Source organism: Cupressus sempervirens, chromosome 9 (genome assembly GCF_028749045.1).
Source record: "Cupressus sempervirens isolate cs-2001-9-10 chromosome 9, ASM2874904v1, whole genome shotgun sequence".
Taxonomy (NCBI): Eukaryota; Viridiplantae; Streptophyta; class Pinopsida; order Cupressales; family Cupressaceae; genus Cupressus; species Cupressus sempervirens.
Window position 1 is genome coordinate 12750226 of NC_143126.1, and position 17120 is coordinate 12767345.

General features: G+C 34.2%; 1 protein-coding gene across 1 annotated transcript in view; it reads right to left on the reverse strand.

The window, feature by feature from the left end:
- Positions 1-334: 334 nt before the first annotated feature.
- The window catches only part of SPL7 (squamosa promoter binding protein-like 7), a 75590-nt gene continuing 58804 nt past the window's right edge, over positions 335-17120 (reverse strand). The window contains exons 9-11 of the mRNA XM_089802896.1: positions 7175-7352; positions 1563-2138; positions 335-1107 (exon numbers count right to left, since the gene is read on the reverse strand). Coding sequence (XP_089659022.1) covers positions 718-1107; positions 1563-2138; positions 7175-7352 — 1144 coding nt within the window. The 3' untranslated portion in view covers positions 335-717. The remainder of the gene's footprint in view (positions 1108-1562; positions 2139-7174; positions 7353-17120) is intronic.

Sequence of the window (17120 nt, forward strand, 5' to 3'; positions counted from 1 at the left end):
TTAGCCATGTTTTATATCCAAGATGATACTAAATTTGTTTAGCTTCACAAAATCTTTGACAAAAGTTTTCCAGGTTAACTCTGGGAAACCACAAATGATATGTCTTCAGCACTACTGCAATAATTAAATTGCAAATTGATGTTTCTTGCATGATTACAAGTAACAAACAAGCTACTGTAGCAAGTGTTGTATGGAATTGTATGGAAAATCGATACCGTTAATAAATGACAATAGCAGGTGGTAACTACTTAAAGACACGCATAAAGATCAAATATTCACATGCACATTTGAACTTCTATTACTCCTTTAAACAGAGGTCAGTCTATGCTGCAAGTTTGGTGTCATAATCAAAGCCCTGAATTATATAAAGTAGTTAAATTGCACTTGAAGACAAGATTCAAGTGCTAGAACATTGAACAGGATGATTACAAACATACATAATAGCTTCACAACTGACAGCTCCAGCCATGAAAATGAGCTGTGAGATTCTGACAGTAAGTTTTGTGTGCTTCCGGTGGATTTTAGAAAGAAAAAGAATAATAGAATTAATGATAATCAGCCCTGACAAAACAAAATGTGATAATGTTCCGGAAATATTTTACACTGGACAAGGTTACATAAAATACACAAAGAAATTAGAACTCTAAGTTTAACCAGAAGTCCCTGTTGTTAGAAAGATACAAACTCAACGTTGAGCTGACCAAGTTCTCTGATTATTTAGGGATCAGAAGCAGCTCCTTGACCTTTGTGTAGGCCATGCAAACACCTTCTTAGTGACATGGAGATCTTCATAACTTGATGTGGGTGCTGAAGTGCCACACAGATTCCAGCACAAACAGCAATGAATGTAATTGTTAAAATAAAGATTCGGCGATCTACCCTTATATCACGGTTTAGGTCAATCCTTAACATCTTAGCACATGCAACATCAATCATCTTTTGAACACCCAAATTTGCTTTATTTTTCAACCCAGTTGAGATTTCACTACAAAATTCCTTCTCAAGCAAGGGCATAAACACATTATTTTCCTCAACTGACAACACACGTGTATCCCCTGACTCTATCCTGGAAGAGAATTTTATTCTGGTTTGAATCTCTTCAACTACCTGTCAAATTAAAGTAAACAGAATGATATCAACAAACATCTCCAGATCTCTTGTATTTGCACATTGGGCTTGCATGTGGTGGTCATGTAACCGTAATATAATAGGTAAATAAGAAAAAGTAATTTCAGGCACAAACAGTACTAGATAAAGCTTAAGTCACTGTCCAATGTACCTATAACACTTAAATATTGAAAGCACCAATTCAACACAATGAATTAAAAATGTCACTGTCTAAAAGTATACTGCCTGCATTGTGAGCAACATTTGCGACAGAAATGAACATGATATATATCTTGCTAATAAATAGATAAATTTAATTCCTGGATGGTAAGCATCAAACATGCAGAAAAGGAAAAGGTTATTAGAATATGTTCATCTATCAGTTACCAATATATGTCTGAATAAATGAAACCCTAATTGCTGGAGCAGTTCAAAGAGTCACAGATATGTCTCACCTGACTTTCATCAGAGCACTTATATGGTTTCTGATTTCCAGGTTGTCCTTGCCGCAGCAACTTCTCCACAAACTGCTGGAAATTGCTGATATTTTTATATTCCATCTTCTTCCTAACAGAGTTCCATGCATGCTCAACATGATTGCAAAGCAACTCAACATCAGCATCATTGAAGTAATTTGACGGTCCATACACTTGTTTTATTATTTTAATAACTTTAGGTGAATGTAACAGTTTGTCTATGACAGATACAAATTGCCCATCTATTAAAAAACTAAACAAGTGATTCAGCCTCTGTAAGTGTGCATGATTCACTTGAATTTCATTCTCCTCGGGTTCAGGATCCTTAATAACCCAAGCTATATCTAGAAACAGGTCCAAGATACTTTGCTGCTTCACTAAATTGCTCTTGTCCATGTCAAACCTTGGAGATGGAATGGCTACATCTTCACTGCCACTTCTGCAGCAAATCCTGCATTTCATAAGTTCCCGCTCAAGCAACTCAAACTCAGAACAAATTTGTTTATCTCCTATCAGAATAGGAATGAAATTGGATATCCCAGCTTCATTCTCAACCTGCAAAAATAAAAAATTACAAACAATCATAGATCTGAAGAATACATAACAATTTAGCACCCTCTCTAGACAAACACACACACATTAGCATTTAAACTAATGATTCTCCACACTTCACCCGTGTGAACTGTACATGTTAATAGACAGTTTATTTTTTATACCACCCACACAATAAATGCCAATTTGCACTCCAGATTTAAAACCATAGTGAGGACAAAATAAGCTAGAATGCCTCCCTTGGGGTTGAGAAATGGGTCTAAACTTTATTATTAATTGTTTATGACTTATAATGGTCAGTCTCATGTCACTTCTAGTTCTGTCATAGTCAAAGTCTCTAGTAAAATACTAAAATGTATAATTTGCCCATATCACCAGACAAAAGCCACAGAGAGATTTTAGTATTACTCAACATTTATATGTTGTCAGATTGTCATATTGGCAAAGCATGGTTTCATATGACATTTATAAGCCCTTGCCTTTGAAACTCTTTAGCAGAAGCTAGACATAGCTGTGCAACGCAGAATAAGATTACTTGAAAACATTATGTCTCTGAAGTTTGGCGTGTACAATGTTCCATTAGAATGTTTGATGATCTTACTGATGGAAAGAACCTGATGTGTCTAGTTCAGGTTCGGGTTTCCCTTCAGGTTTGACAATTTTCCCATTTCTTTCCTGGTTCAGTACAGCTATGTTAGAGGTTAGGTCTCTCTCTCTCTCTGGGTTATATTTTGTACCAAATATGGTTTATATATTGTAGACAAGAGCTCTTGTAGAGCTGAAGTCCCTGCCTTATGAAGGTGGGAATAATGAGAAGGGATAAATATCAGAAAGTAGAAACTATAAAGATGGTTAGACTCCATTTTAGTTTGAGTTTATACTGTACAATAGCTTCAAATTTATTATATAATTGTTAAATATATTTAGATTTTATAAGCATTGAAAATTTAAGTTTTTTCATATTAGAATTAATTCATAAATTTTATTTTTAGATTTTCAATTGATTATTTTATTAGAAATAAATATTATTATAAATTTGACTTAAAAAAATTTTAGATCAATTTCAAAAATCAATCAAAATTATATTTGATATATTAATTTATAATATTATATTATAAATTAATATATCAATTTATTAATTAATTTTCAATTTTCAATTGAATTGTCAATTTGTAGTAAAGTTTTATTGTTAATTTCAATTTTTTTGGGTTTAAAAGGTCTAATCTTTACTATCTTGTTTCCAAACATTTGATTTTGAAAGGTCAATATTTCAATGTTTTGCAAGTGCAGGAAGTTTCACATGATATAGGGGACAGGGGACAGGTGGAAGCTGCTACCATGGCCTGTAGTTACACTTCATGTGACTGTGACACGTTTTGAGCCTAGTAATTCTAATTTGCAAGTTGTGTCTCCTCTATGATCAACCATATTTTCAATGATGTCTATGAAGAGGGTCTGCTTATGCTTGTCTATTTTCTTGCACAAAGTTGATGTATCTTTTGTCATTTATTTGGCAGACATTACAGCCGAATTGAATACGATGTGGATGGAGAAGGAAAATTCTGTTACATTTAGTTGCGGTATACAATATGGAGACTAGCTACAACTGTAGCTTCAGGAACTGGTACCTTTGATGCAGATGATGATAGCTTGAGAAAGCATATCCATGTGAATTAGTTAACAGCAAGAAACAAAGACTGTGAAAAGTTCAAGTTGTATACTGAATGCTAATTCCTTGTTAATCATGCAATCAGTAAAATGCAAACTGTTTTTGTAGGGTTAACCTATTATTGTCTGATGAATTCTATAGCAAAACTTGATGTTCCGATAAAGTATTAAATCAAAGCTTAAATGTCCCATTCATTGCATTTTCTGAATAGGCGTTTTCACGCTTATTATGCTCTTCGTTACTGCCTAGACAAACACTTCTGACTATGTTGCTATTGTTAATGGTGCAGGGTGCAAATAATATTTTTCCAGAAGTGAAATGTCTCGAGGTTGGGCTTAAAACTTCTAGAGATTGGTCCCTTCAGATCAGTGTTGACCAGAAATCCTTGTGGGCACTAGGACCGTATCATCAAATATTGAACACTTATGCTCCAGCTTGCAAATGGAACTAACCCCAAAGGGTAGTTTCACTGATGTGCACTTCGTTCAAAACTCAATCCTGGTTCCTGCAATGGATTTATTTTCATGCGAATGCCTTTTTTTAGATATCTACAAGACCAGTAAGGCCAGCGTATACTTGTGAATAAGTTGGAGTAGTATAGATATTTTTGATACTACCTTGTCCAGTTGGTGCTTTTTTCAGAACATTTTTTGTCTAATTTATATGACATCTAAATGTAGATTTTTTTAAGTTTATTTTTTGTGGAATTTTATAAACCCAGTGAAGTTTTGAAATTAAAGGGAAGCATCGAAGGATTAAATCATTACTAGTTTAGCAGATGATGGAATTCATTCAAGAAATTTATCATGGTATATAGGAGTTATGGATAAAAATGGGCATTGATGGGAGGAGACAGGCAGGATCCACCCAAAACGCTAGGCTACAAATACTATCAAATTCAAGTCTCTGCAAAATGTCTTGAAAATCGACTAAACACACCCGTTTTCGCTGCGTTGGTGAAGACTAGCAAGAGGCGATTCTGAATCTCCCACTGTACCGTCTCCACCACGAAGCTTCTGAGGGACTTGGTGTTAAACTCGTAGCTTGTTGTCTTCCTCTGCATCTTCGACAGCTCCCAGTCGGCATTGAAAATATGTCGATCCAAGAAATCATGGAGAAGAAAGATTAAGTGGTCTCCCTTTGGCTAATTTTCAAATTTGGTCTTGAGAATATGCTCCACGTTTGTAGGATTTGCAGTAAGCCCACCTGGCCGTATGGCCGTGAATGTATTTGTCAGCATAACTTCCATGACTTCTGTGAACCATTGCAGATTAGAGCATTTTTTATATTGGACATAATGAGAGCTTGGGCCCAGATCAGAAGTTCTCTGTGGCGGTGGAAGAGAAGTGGTCACAGATGAAGAAAATGGGCGGACGGTATGCTAAGAGAACGGATATAGTGTTCTTAGGCTGTAATTGATGGTGGATTTTCTCTCAAGCCTACTTAAGCATGCTAGGATCACCTTAGGTCGGTGGATAGAAAGACACTCTCGAAACTTCCTCGGATCGGTTGAGAGAAAGGCACTCTCGAAACTTCCTCAGAGCACCACCTTAAAATATTCAGATTTTCTGTTCACTAAAATTCAGAATAAACCCCAGGAAATTCCCACGGGACCAATCAGAAAAAAAGAATTAGTATGTGAAAATAGATTTCTTTAATCAAACTTTACAGAACTTAACAAAACTTTGGAGTATGTCTTCATTTGTTTGACATAAATTAATAGAAGGGGGGCAAACGGGAACATTAGTTCGCTGACTAATAATTATTTAAAAGACATCTGATAATTGATAATTCAAATACAACATGAACTGTCTGCAAGCGACTTTGAAAGGTAAGCAAGGTGTAAGATTGTGATATTGCTATCAAGATTCAAGATTCAACTGTGTAGTTTTTTGAGTGAAACTCATTGAGTGCGCTTAACTATGGAGTTCCCTCCATGGTTAAACCCACCCTGCTTGCAACCCCATTTGCAAAACCTTCACGAAGTGTTGTGCCTTATGAACCATTCATTAGAAAGCCCCTTAAGCTCATCAATTGACTACAAAGTTGAATATTGATAGCAATATCAGAATGACTTGTTGTAGAAAATATCTCCAATTTATCAATTGATGAGCTTGAGGGGCTTTCTTATCAGTGGTTCATAAGGCACAACACTTGGTGAAGGTCTTGCAAATGGGGTTGCAAGGAGAATGGGTTTAACCATGGAGGAAACTCCATAGTTAAGCACACTCAAGCTGGAGTACCATTGGGATGTGTGACCTCTTGGGAAGTCCTGGTGCTCCATCTCTATGAGCATCATCTAGATCCAATACGTGTTAAGTGATCCGTTCATTCTCATGAGAGATGGGTTCTGTGAATCACTACTCATGAAATACAGGTCAATGAGTTTGACTCAAAAAACTACACAGTTGAATCCTGATAGCTATATCACAACTTGACTTGCTGTGGGAAATATCTTCTACTTATCAAGGTGTAAGATCTCAGAAAACCCAATACCACACAAAGGAGCATGAAGAGTCAAAATCTTGGCAAAGATTGACCAGGGTGATCCATTGAAGGAGATCTCAAATTCATTATCAACAACATCCGTACTGAGATTAATACGATCTAAAAACTGTATTTTCAGATTTATGCATATTTTTTGAGGATGCCTAAATAACAAGTAGATCAAAGGGAACCATAAAGAGAAGTGTTCAACAACTTGTCTGATCAGACAATTCATCTCATTTCCATATTAAGGAGGAAATGCAGGGTTTGGCACATTGACTGGTTTATAATGAATTTTTGGGCAAGGAGGAAACAGAAAATCAACAAAGAAACAGAACCGAAATACTTTTTTATAACTGGGAGAAGTTTCCATGTGGTGTGATTCTTAATGGCAATAATTAAAGCTGGGAGAAGTTCCCATGTAGTGAAATTGTTAACGAAAATGGCAATAAATGCCATTACATTAGTTGGAAAGAATTCAAGTTAATCTACCATCAAAGCATTGGAAGATATGAACCAATTGTTTGAGGCAAGGAGGATTTTGAACTTCAGAATGTGTAATCAAGAGACAATCTTTCAGAAGGAAAGGTAAACAAGCATCACTTTCACCACTTTAATCTTTAAACCTTCTCTGCTTTTTAGTATCTCTATCCTGTAGAATTCACAATGGAAAGGATTTAGATACGTTTATCTTTGCTATACGATACACCCATAGTGTGTATGTCAATCTGTGTCTCACGGTTGCCTAATCGAGGACACCATACACTTCTAGCATTAAAATATTATAAACTATTTTCAAATTTTCCCTTTTACAATTAATTTTAAGTATATGCATCTATTAATCTCAAATGCACAATAGCATGATGATCTCACAAGTTTTTACCTCTACAAATGCAGGCCCAAATAACTTGGAATCTGTCAATGGAATAAATATCTTGCAGGATTCATGATTTGATGCATTAAAAATATTTTCCTTTCTTCTAAAATTTGATTTCTGTTTCTCCAGAGGAATAGCTTCACATGACTGGTGTAAATAGCTTCCACCAAAAGAGATAAGAAACCTGCACAGCGATCAATTATTAATAAGAAAGTAACACCTGTCTTTAAGAGGTATTATATTGCCTTCAATGTCAATATCCATAGTAAGCAAGAGATAAATGGGAATGTAAATGAGAAACCACAAACTGAAAAAACTGTTATTATGTTGAAGTGAATAAGTTTTGCATTTCCTTCTAATCTTTTTGTCTTAAATGTATTAACAATATATATAACTTAAAAAGATAATATCATTGGTCTCCTAAAAGTTTAGAACATTAACAAAAATGTTTTCTTTCAGTGCAAAGCATTTAGATTCAACCATGACAAAATTGTTGTTTATTCTTTCATAAACCATGAGGTCACTCTGCTTTTGTGCTGAGAACTACAACTTTAAATCCCTACTCAAGAATGACTAAGTCAAATGTTTCTTTTATGGTTAGCACTTAACATTTAAAATTAAGGTAGACGTTTCTGTATCCAGATTGACAAAATTACAAATTAAATTATAAGAAGTTGAAGATACTAAAATCTTAAAGAAGACAAAATCACATGAACACCCATAATGAAAATAAAGAGTTGATGGAATTGCTAAGAAAAACGATATACAAATTTGATGTAAGAACCCCAACTGGTTCTAACTTCAATCCTAGTGGCTTGACATTTTGTCAAACACTTGTTATAAAAGCTCTGATGCCACTATAATGAGCCCTGCTGGCTCACACTCAACTATGCTGAAGAATGAATTTTTATGTATTTTTTCAAATACATACATATATATATATATATATTTCAGAATATGAATTACACAACAATGCATGCAAATTGAAATTGCAAATTCTTTCTTCTGTATTTTATACCACTATATACAATGTACACACTGAAATTCAAATTGCAATAAACCTGGCAAGGATCCCAACAATGAAAGACAATGATAAAAAATGCAAACGGTAGTCCAGGAAGGTGGATGCAGCTCTGCTATGTCCAGATGCTGCCAACATAATGCTGATCGCAGCCCTGAGATACTGCGCTGCTCCTCAAACAACTGATCGCAGCCTCTTCTTCCCTTGACAATATGCAGTATGGATGCATATTGACACCAATTTGCCTCAGACTTATATATATTGCTAGCCGTTCCCAAATACCAGTCAATAAACAACCTTCAGCAAGTATAATTGATCCTCTAGGAGCAAACTCAATCATAGACCCTAATGCTAGCATACACAGTCCTCCAATATGGATCAATTCACCAAATTCAATAGCAAGCAACAGCAGAAAAAGGCACAATTCATTAGCAATTGAAGACCAGTTCAATGAGCAAGCATAGTCTGAAAGAAATTCACAATTTCTTCAACTCAAACCCTCAACTACTTTACACCAAATAATAAAATGCTCAACAATGAATATCCATCTACAAGAGCTTGCTTTAATAATATTTCAATTCAAATGGCTCTCCTTCACACCAAATGGCTACTGGCTTCATGTTTACACTTTTCACTTAAAAGGCTTCATTTCTCATAAAGCAACTTTATGTTCTAATTTAAAGTTGACAAATAATAAAGTCACTTTAATAGTTCAAACTCCCCCATTGCTCAAAAATGACCACCTCATTAATTTTATGATATTCTAACACACAAAGTCCTTGTTTCATGTGCCCATTATTTATAACTTCTCATCCCAATTCCAACAAAGCTATAACGCTAAGGTGCTCACTAAATAATTTAAATTAAAATAGCAACATTAGAAAATTTAATTTAATTATAGCCAAATAGAGCACCCAACTTGTGAAAATGGTCTAACATCACTAGAATAGAAAATCTGATATCACAGCAGTGATCCCAACAACAAAAGATGATGAATGGTCTTGACTAGGTCAACAACAAAAGATGATGAATGGTCTTGACTAGGTGAGCATCAATAAAAAGATGCTCCCTCCAAGAATCTTCGAGCCCAAACCAAAAGTCAAAAGTAACATCTGAAAGCATCATATAACTCCTCCCAATCATCTAAACTCATTGGAATCATTTGTTGACTTATAAATACTAAGTCCCTCAAAACAGAGCCAAAACTCACAATTGGCCATTGGAGAGCCAAATAACTCCACGACAAGGTCCTCTAATCACCAATATCAGCCTGCAAGAACCCAAATGATAGGCTAAATCCAATAACTTTGATGCGAAGTTTCAAAATTTCTCCTCAGTCAATACATTCAATTTTCAATAGGAGATAAAAACTCACACAATTCATTGGCATGGTAACAAACTCGAAGTGTCATCAAACTAAAGAAATTTTCAATTTCTCCAGCTCAATCCTTCAAACCCTCAAACACCAAAATATAAAACGCTCAAGAATGAATATCCATCTTCGAGAACTAGCTTTTATTTCAATTCAAATGGCTTCTCCTTCACCAAATGGCTAGTGGCTTCATGTTTACACTTTAACTTAAAAGGCTTCATTTCTCATAAAGCTACTTTATGTTATAATTTCGAGTTGACAAATAATAAAGTCACTTTATTAATTTAAACTCCCCTATTGCTCTAAAATGACCTTTAAATTAATATAATGATATTTGTCAGAAAAGGTCCTTGTTCAATGTGCCCATGACTTAAAACTTCTCATTTTGACTCGAACGAGCTATAACACTAAGGTGCCCATTAAACAATTTCAATTAAAACAGCAGCCTTAGCAAATATAATTAAATAATAACCAATAATGCACCCAACTTACGAATGTGGCCCAACAACACCAGAATCGAAAATCAAATAGAACAGGAGTGATCCTGATGATAAAAGATGATGAATGGTCCCAATTAACTAACTAAAAATAGACGCTCCCTCCAAGAATGTTGGAGCCCAAACCAAAAGTCAGAAGTAACATCGGAAAGCATCATATGACTCCTCCAAATTGTCTGAGCACACTGGAATCATCAGTTGACTTACCATAAATAGTAAGTCTCTCAAAAGTTAAAGCAAAGTCAAAACTCACAATTGGCCACTCGAGAGCCAAATAACTCCACAACATGGGAAAATCAGTCTATAATAAATAAAAAAATTGGAAGAAACCTGCCAAACACAGTGCAATTGTACTCATGGTTGCTCTTAAATTTAAACACAAAGAAAATCAGTCTATAATAAATATAAAATTGGAAGAAAGCTGCAAAACACAGTGCAATTCTACTCATGGTTGCTATATAAATTTAAACACAAAGACATCTGACTAGAGAACCAAAGATGCCTACCATAAAATATAATGGTAAGTCTGAAATTGCCCAAAGTTAAATATCACAAAGGTCAATATTTTTATTTCATCTCTTAATTGGAGTTCTACTCTCGAAGGAGATCATACCTACACTCAAAAGCTAGTGGCTTTAGGTTGGATAGCTGATTGTTGAGCCATGTTGAAGGCAAGCTTCCCTTAATGTTCAACCAACTTCATGAGGTGTAACTAATTTAGGAGTCCAACCATGAGTTGACCCATTTTGTTATAGTTGACCAATCTATGAGATCAGGGGGAGGTTCTACTATTTGCTCAAAGAGTGTAGGTCCCTTTCCTCATTCTTTAAGTATACTGATCAGTGATGTCTTGCCCTCTATATCCAAGAGGCCATGCGGCTTTGTGATCACACTTTACAGCTTCAATTCTCGTTGAGACAAACTTCCCACCAACTCATCACCTCCTCCACTTGAGTCTCTTGCCTAGGGGACGAAGCAGTTGTTCGGCCTTCTTCGGGTCACACCACATTTGTGAGGCACTATAAAGAGTGCACTCATCAGCATCACCCTATCTCCAACAATTCTCTGATACGGCTTGGGGTTCCCCCTCGCCCAAGACCATATCCTTCAGTCCTAGACTACTACTTGCCTATGACAAGTATCTAGTATTTTCTTGCTCCGTTCTTTTTCTTTCCAATTTGTTCTTACCACAGACACTATTCGGTACTCTCGTTGCTGGCTGTGGCCTAGTTATACATTTTCCAGTCCCTTAAAACCAAAGTAACAAGAATCGAAATCAGCAAGGCCGAATCAAATCGTGAATCAGCCATGAATTGGAATCGAATCGCCCATGAATCAGCAAATTTAAAAAACCCTTGAAATTTAGTGAGCAACTTATTTCATAAACCCTTTATCACTGATTCGATTCACTGATTTACAAAAAATTGTTTGGCTTGAATCGAACCGCCGAATCGCGTGAATCGCATGAATTGCCGTGATTCTTGGAACTATACTTAAAACCTTGTGATCTATTGTTGGACATTAATAAATTTATCTGATCTTACCACATGCTGTATCAAGTAATGATTCCATCTATCCAAAGAGTTTTCTCAACCAAGGCTGAACCAAATAAATGTCTGATATATTATTCAAAAATCAAACTAGAATTAAATTTAATATTGAGCCACTAGTCCTCTAAACTGATCATTCACTCACTCAATGCTTCAATGAATTAAACACTTCAACTAACTCTCAATTCAGCCAATAATTTATCTCAATTATGCATCCTTTCCACTGATTGTCCACAACTTTATACAATTGTTTTTTAATTACTCAATGATTATAAGTTACCTTAATAACCCTCACAGCTATTCCATTGGCTCGTTAATTATCTCAAGTTAGTCTTCTATGATTCAGTGCATCATGATTTTCATCTCACCCTCAAATTGACTGATAACCCGACTCAATTAAGATTATAGCCCATATTCCCATGAGCAATATCTCCATTATTCAATTTATACAAGTACAATTTCATTTCTCTCCAAAAACATAATATATATGATAAATAACTTTAGCATATTCAATCAATGCTATTAGTATTTAATTATCTTCAACAAACTCAAACATCAGTCAATATGCCAGAAAACTCAGTACTTTACAAATGGATTGTGGAAATCTGTTACTGTTAATCAGTCAATATGCCATTTAAATTCCATTCCAAGAACAAGAATAAACAAAAAACAGCATATAATAAACAAAAAACAGCATCAAAGCATCCCTTCACCTTATGTTCCGCTGCTCCCCAAGATCCACAGGCCAATGGGACGTCAAGCCATCACCTATCTAAAAGCAAGCCAGGGACATATCCCTGAAATGCCAACCTTGTCGGAGTGACCTTTGGGTACATCTAGGCTGAGATTAACTGTTCTTAAGACAGCCAACATCTCCAATATTTTGGAAAACCCCATCGCCATCACAAGGATGGCCTGAGGATGTTCTCTGGACATCCTGATCTGCAAATTTTCACTGGAAATGCTCTGGAAAGGGATAGCGCTGCTTGCACCAAGGACATCTGGCTATCACCAAGATGGTCAAGGGATGTCTGTTATGTCGTTTGCCCTCCCCGAGACAAGCTGAACATCCCTGACCAGGCAGCCATTTTTTTAAAAAAACTCACTTAAATTAAGAAAAAAAAATCTTTACGAGAATTGACAATGAATTTTTTTGGACTAGCATATGACAATAGAATCAGCAGCTCAGATGTAAAATGAACCAGAATGTGACTACTATCCATAGATACAAAGCATGCAGCAGTAGAATAAGAATATACTTATAGCCAATGTTCGCACGTTGTGATGGTAAAGTAGAGTTATGCTTACAAAATTGAAGAGACCTTCGGGTGGGATATGAAGAGTCTCTCTCTGAGTTATATCTATCACATCAAACGATAGGCATTCTACACTTGAATTTATTATTAATAAAATGTGCTGGGTTTTTTCCTTCATTCTAGAAGGGTTTTCCCAAAGTATTTCTGGTGTTGAAATTTTCTGTTTCAGTTATTCCTTAATGCTGTTTATTTCTGATTTCTGAGCTAAAATTTCAACACCATCAAGGTTCAAATTCCATTGGGGATGAGGTCCCCCATTTGTGGCCTTACTTCTTAATAGCTCTAAGTCAAAGCATTTCACCCCTTTTTTCAAAGAATAAAAAAAGAATATCAATATAACTATTTTTGTATTTTCCAACAATGGGCAAAAATGCAACTGCATTCAGCTGTAAAATGAACAAAAGTATGACTGGACAGAACTGTTGAATGAAAGCAGAATGATAAAACTGTGAGCCAAAGCAGAAAGATGTAGAATAACAGCATACAGCTGTAGAATAAGAGAATATCACTGCAACCATTTTTTCCCAAAGGAAAGGCATATGATTGCACACAGTTGTTGAATGCTGACATGAAAATAGTTTAGAGGGACTTATAAATTATTATTTATTAATAATGTTTTGACAATGAACTCTGAATCCTGAACATAAATATCATATGTTAAAAGTTCTATAATGTATACATGCATGCTTTATCCATGTCTTCATATGAAGATTTCAAATTTTCCTATATTTATACAGTAGTCCCCTTCGCCATCCCCAAAATTGGCTTTAAAATTGACGTCTCCTAAACCCATCCCTCCTACCCTGCCATCCCCTTCTCAGAAACTTGGACTAACCTTGTCTTAAACCAAACTCGTGAGCTCCTATCTCTTAAACCCAACTGGAGTGCACCCAAGTCTAACGGATGTACTCTAATGGTAATAATGATGTGAAGGAGTGATTTTTGAAGGTTCCTGCAAGATGGACACCACTGAGGATGCATCCAAACTGAATTAGTGGATTCAACTTGTAATTCTTTGAGGTCATACGTTCAACAAATCAAAGGAAAAAGTAAATAGGGTCACTCTTCCTTGCCAAAATTGACAGTGTAATGACTAAACTGTGGTGTTCTTCTTGTGTAGTGCCTGCCCTAGTTTGCATTTTATTATTATTGCCGAACTCTTTTAGGCCAGTTTTATGCTTGATGATTAGTAGTATTGTTTTGAGATTATCAGATATTGTTTTAGATTCAGTTGATTATATGATGAGATTACTTGGTACTCTATACTTCATGTATGCATGATGATTATTCAGTGATTTCAGTAATTGATGATGATTAGTTAGATGGATTATTATGTGTCTTCTTATGGATACTTACCCCATACTACATGTGTATGGTGTGCGTGTATGTTTTCTTTATATATGGTGTCTCTGATGTGGTTAAGGAAGGGAGTCGTAGTCACCTGCTAGTCGGGATCTACACGATGCACCATTTCCTGCCATTGCTTGTTTAGTTTAGAATATTGTGTTTGTATATGCATGGATTTTATGCAGATTGCAAGTACCGGGTATCGCCTTCCCTGAATTGCCAAGATGAGCGTACCCTATCGCATTATCTCAATGGTAAGAGAGGGGAGATAAATTCTTGAGTCCAAATCCTAACCTTTGAACCCATTTGTCCTACAAAATTAGGACAAATATATGTTGTTTACCTTCTGAATGCATCGTATGACGTTAATTCGTGATTATAACCCTTCAATTTGATCTTGTATGTGTTTTTCTATGATGGGTTTTCCTATTTTGTTTTACGAGTCTTTGGTGATTTTTCTATTAACTAAGTCTAATTAAAAGATTAAATTAATTATTTAATTTAATGAAAAATTATTATGGTATTTTTAATATATATTTATATTTAATTAATTGGGAAATTAATTAAATAAAAAGAATTGAATTTAAAGATAAAAGTTATAAGTTTAATTTTAAAATCTGATAATATTTATTTAATTTAATAATAATATATTCAGAGTTCATTTTTTAATAAATGCTAAATATTATTATTATTTAAGTTAATAAATATTTTATCAATTAACGTTTCGAAAACAAATTAAGAAGGGAAAAAGATGATAATTTACTAAAAGTTTCAAAATTGCATAATGCATGCATGAGATTAAAATTTAATCAATTAATTAAAAAAGAGAGGTCAAGTGAAAATTAAATGAAGTTATTTTATAATTCAATAAACGTGCATGGAAAAGATTAAGAAAAGATTAAGAAAAGTTAAAAAAGAGTTTAAGTTTGGTGAGCAAAGAGTTCTCTCAAGTGATCGCACAATTAGTGCCCCAATTTTAGGAGAGAACTCCATATCACAATTTGAGGGTTCATTTCCGAAGGACCGCGAATTTTAGGAGGAAAGAATTTCGAAAGAGAGAAGGTTTTTGGTAGGAGAAATTTCTCTTACAATCTTTTTGGGCGTAGCGATTAACATCAAAGTCCAAGTAGATTCTTGTGATTATTCACACTAATTATTACGCTTTTTCTTTCCCTGTCTTCTTCGTGACTGTGGATTGTAAATCCGAATTTCTTTGTGATGAACCTTTGAATATTTCAATATTGTATATTACTAAATGCATGTCAATATATTCTATGTACGTAGAGGTTTAAAATATAGTAAAGAAAACCTCGTTTTGTAGATTTGGAGTCTTAATTTTATTCGGGAAGCAATTGAAATGACATGGAAATTTTATATTGAAAATTCGATTGCTTCACTGAATTCTTCCTATCAGAGTACGGGTGGGAATTATGTCAAAAAAATATTAATTATAAAAAAAAAAAAATTGTTTTAACGAAGAAGAAATTTGTTTTATTTAAATTTTGTATTTATAAAATTCTATAAAATAAATTACTTGAAAAACAATTTTTTTTTAATATTTTATTTAATTTTAAAAAAAAATTATGTATAAATTATTTTGGAAGGGGTGGGGAATTTCCCACACTTCGCCAGCCGTACCTGCCACCATTATCGCTGCAGCAACAGACCGGACTGCCGGTCACAGCAGCATTGAATGTTGCCACCGCTGGCAACCAAGCCTGCGGTGGCAAGACAAAGGTTGGCGGGCCTTTTAAATCAAAACGCCCTTTTTTTAATAAAGTTTTTTTTTTAAATTATTTCAATTTAATTTAATTTAAGTTTAAATGGTTATTAATAATTTTACAATATTAATTATTAATAAAATTTATTAATAGTAATTTACTAATGTTATTAAATCAATTAATATTAAATTATTAAACAATTTTATTAATAAGTTTATTAATATAGTTTTACTTGAAATGTATTAATTGAATTTAATTTAAATAAACAATTTAATATGATTATTATATAGATAATTATTAATTAACTTAATTAAATTTTATTTATTTAGGTTTAATTAATAACAGAAGTTCAATAATGAAGTTTAAACAAAAAAGAAAAGAAAAATTATTTAGATTATTAATTTTTAAATAATACTGATTTTTTTTAAAATTATAAGTTATTTTATTTGAAAATCAATAAGTATTAATTTAAATAACTAAATTTAAATAACTAATTGCCCTTTGATTATTTTTAGGAAACTGACTTTAATTATAATGGGGTAATTCTATAATTTATTTGAATAAATGAATGGGTTAACTTGTAGGGTAAACTGGGAATCTCTTTACTTGAAAGATACATTGAAACGCAAACTGAGACCTTACATTTAACTCAGAAATATGTTTTCTAAATCAAACCAAACTATGAACTACATTGTTTTGTATGTTGTCTATATTCTTGGGTTTGGGTTGACTAGAGTGTTGAGCAGTTCTAGGACGTCTACCAAAGTGTTGGGGGTTCTGTAATTGTGATGTTATGATGTTTTGATCTCGATCTTTCTAAACTCAACCATGGTAATGTAGTGATATGCTCTATAATGAATTGTATTTATTGTTCGTTATTGCTTTCTAGTGTTCTTATGTGAAGCTAAGGCGAGTGTTATGACATATTTGACAATCAGTATTTTTGGGATGCTTTCCAGTTGCTCATAGAGAACTGATGTGTTATTGTGAATTATCTTTTGATGCTTTCCAATCACTTGTATAGAGCTGAGGTGAAATTTGTGATTCTTTGATTTGTACTTTTATGAGCCTAGGGTAGGTAATCTGTATGTTAAGTTGGGAAGTGGCTTGCAATGGGGGTCGGGGCAC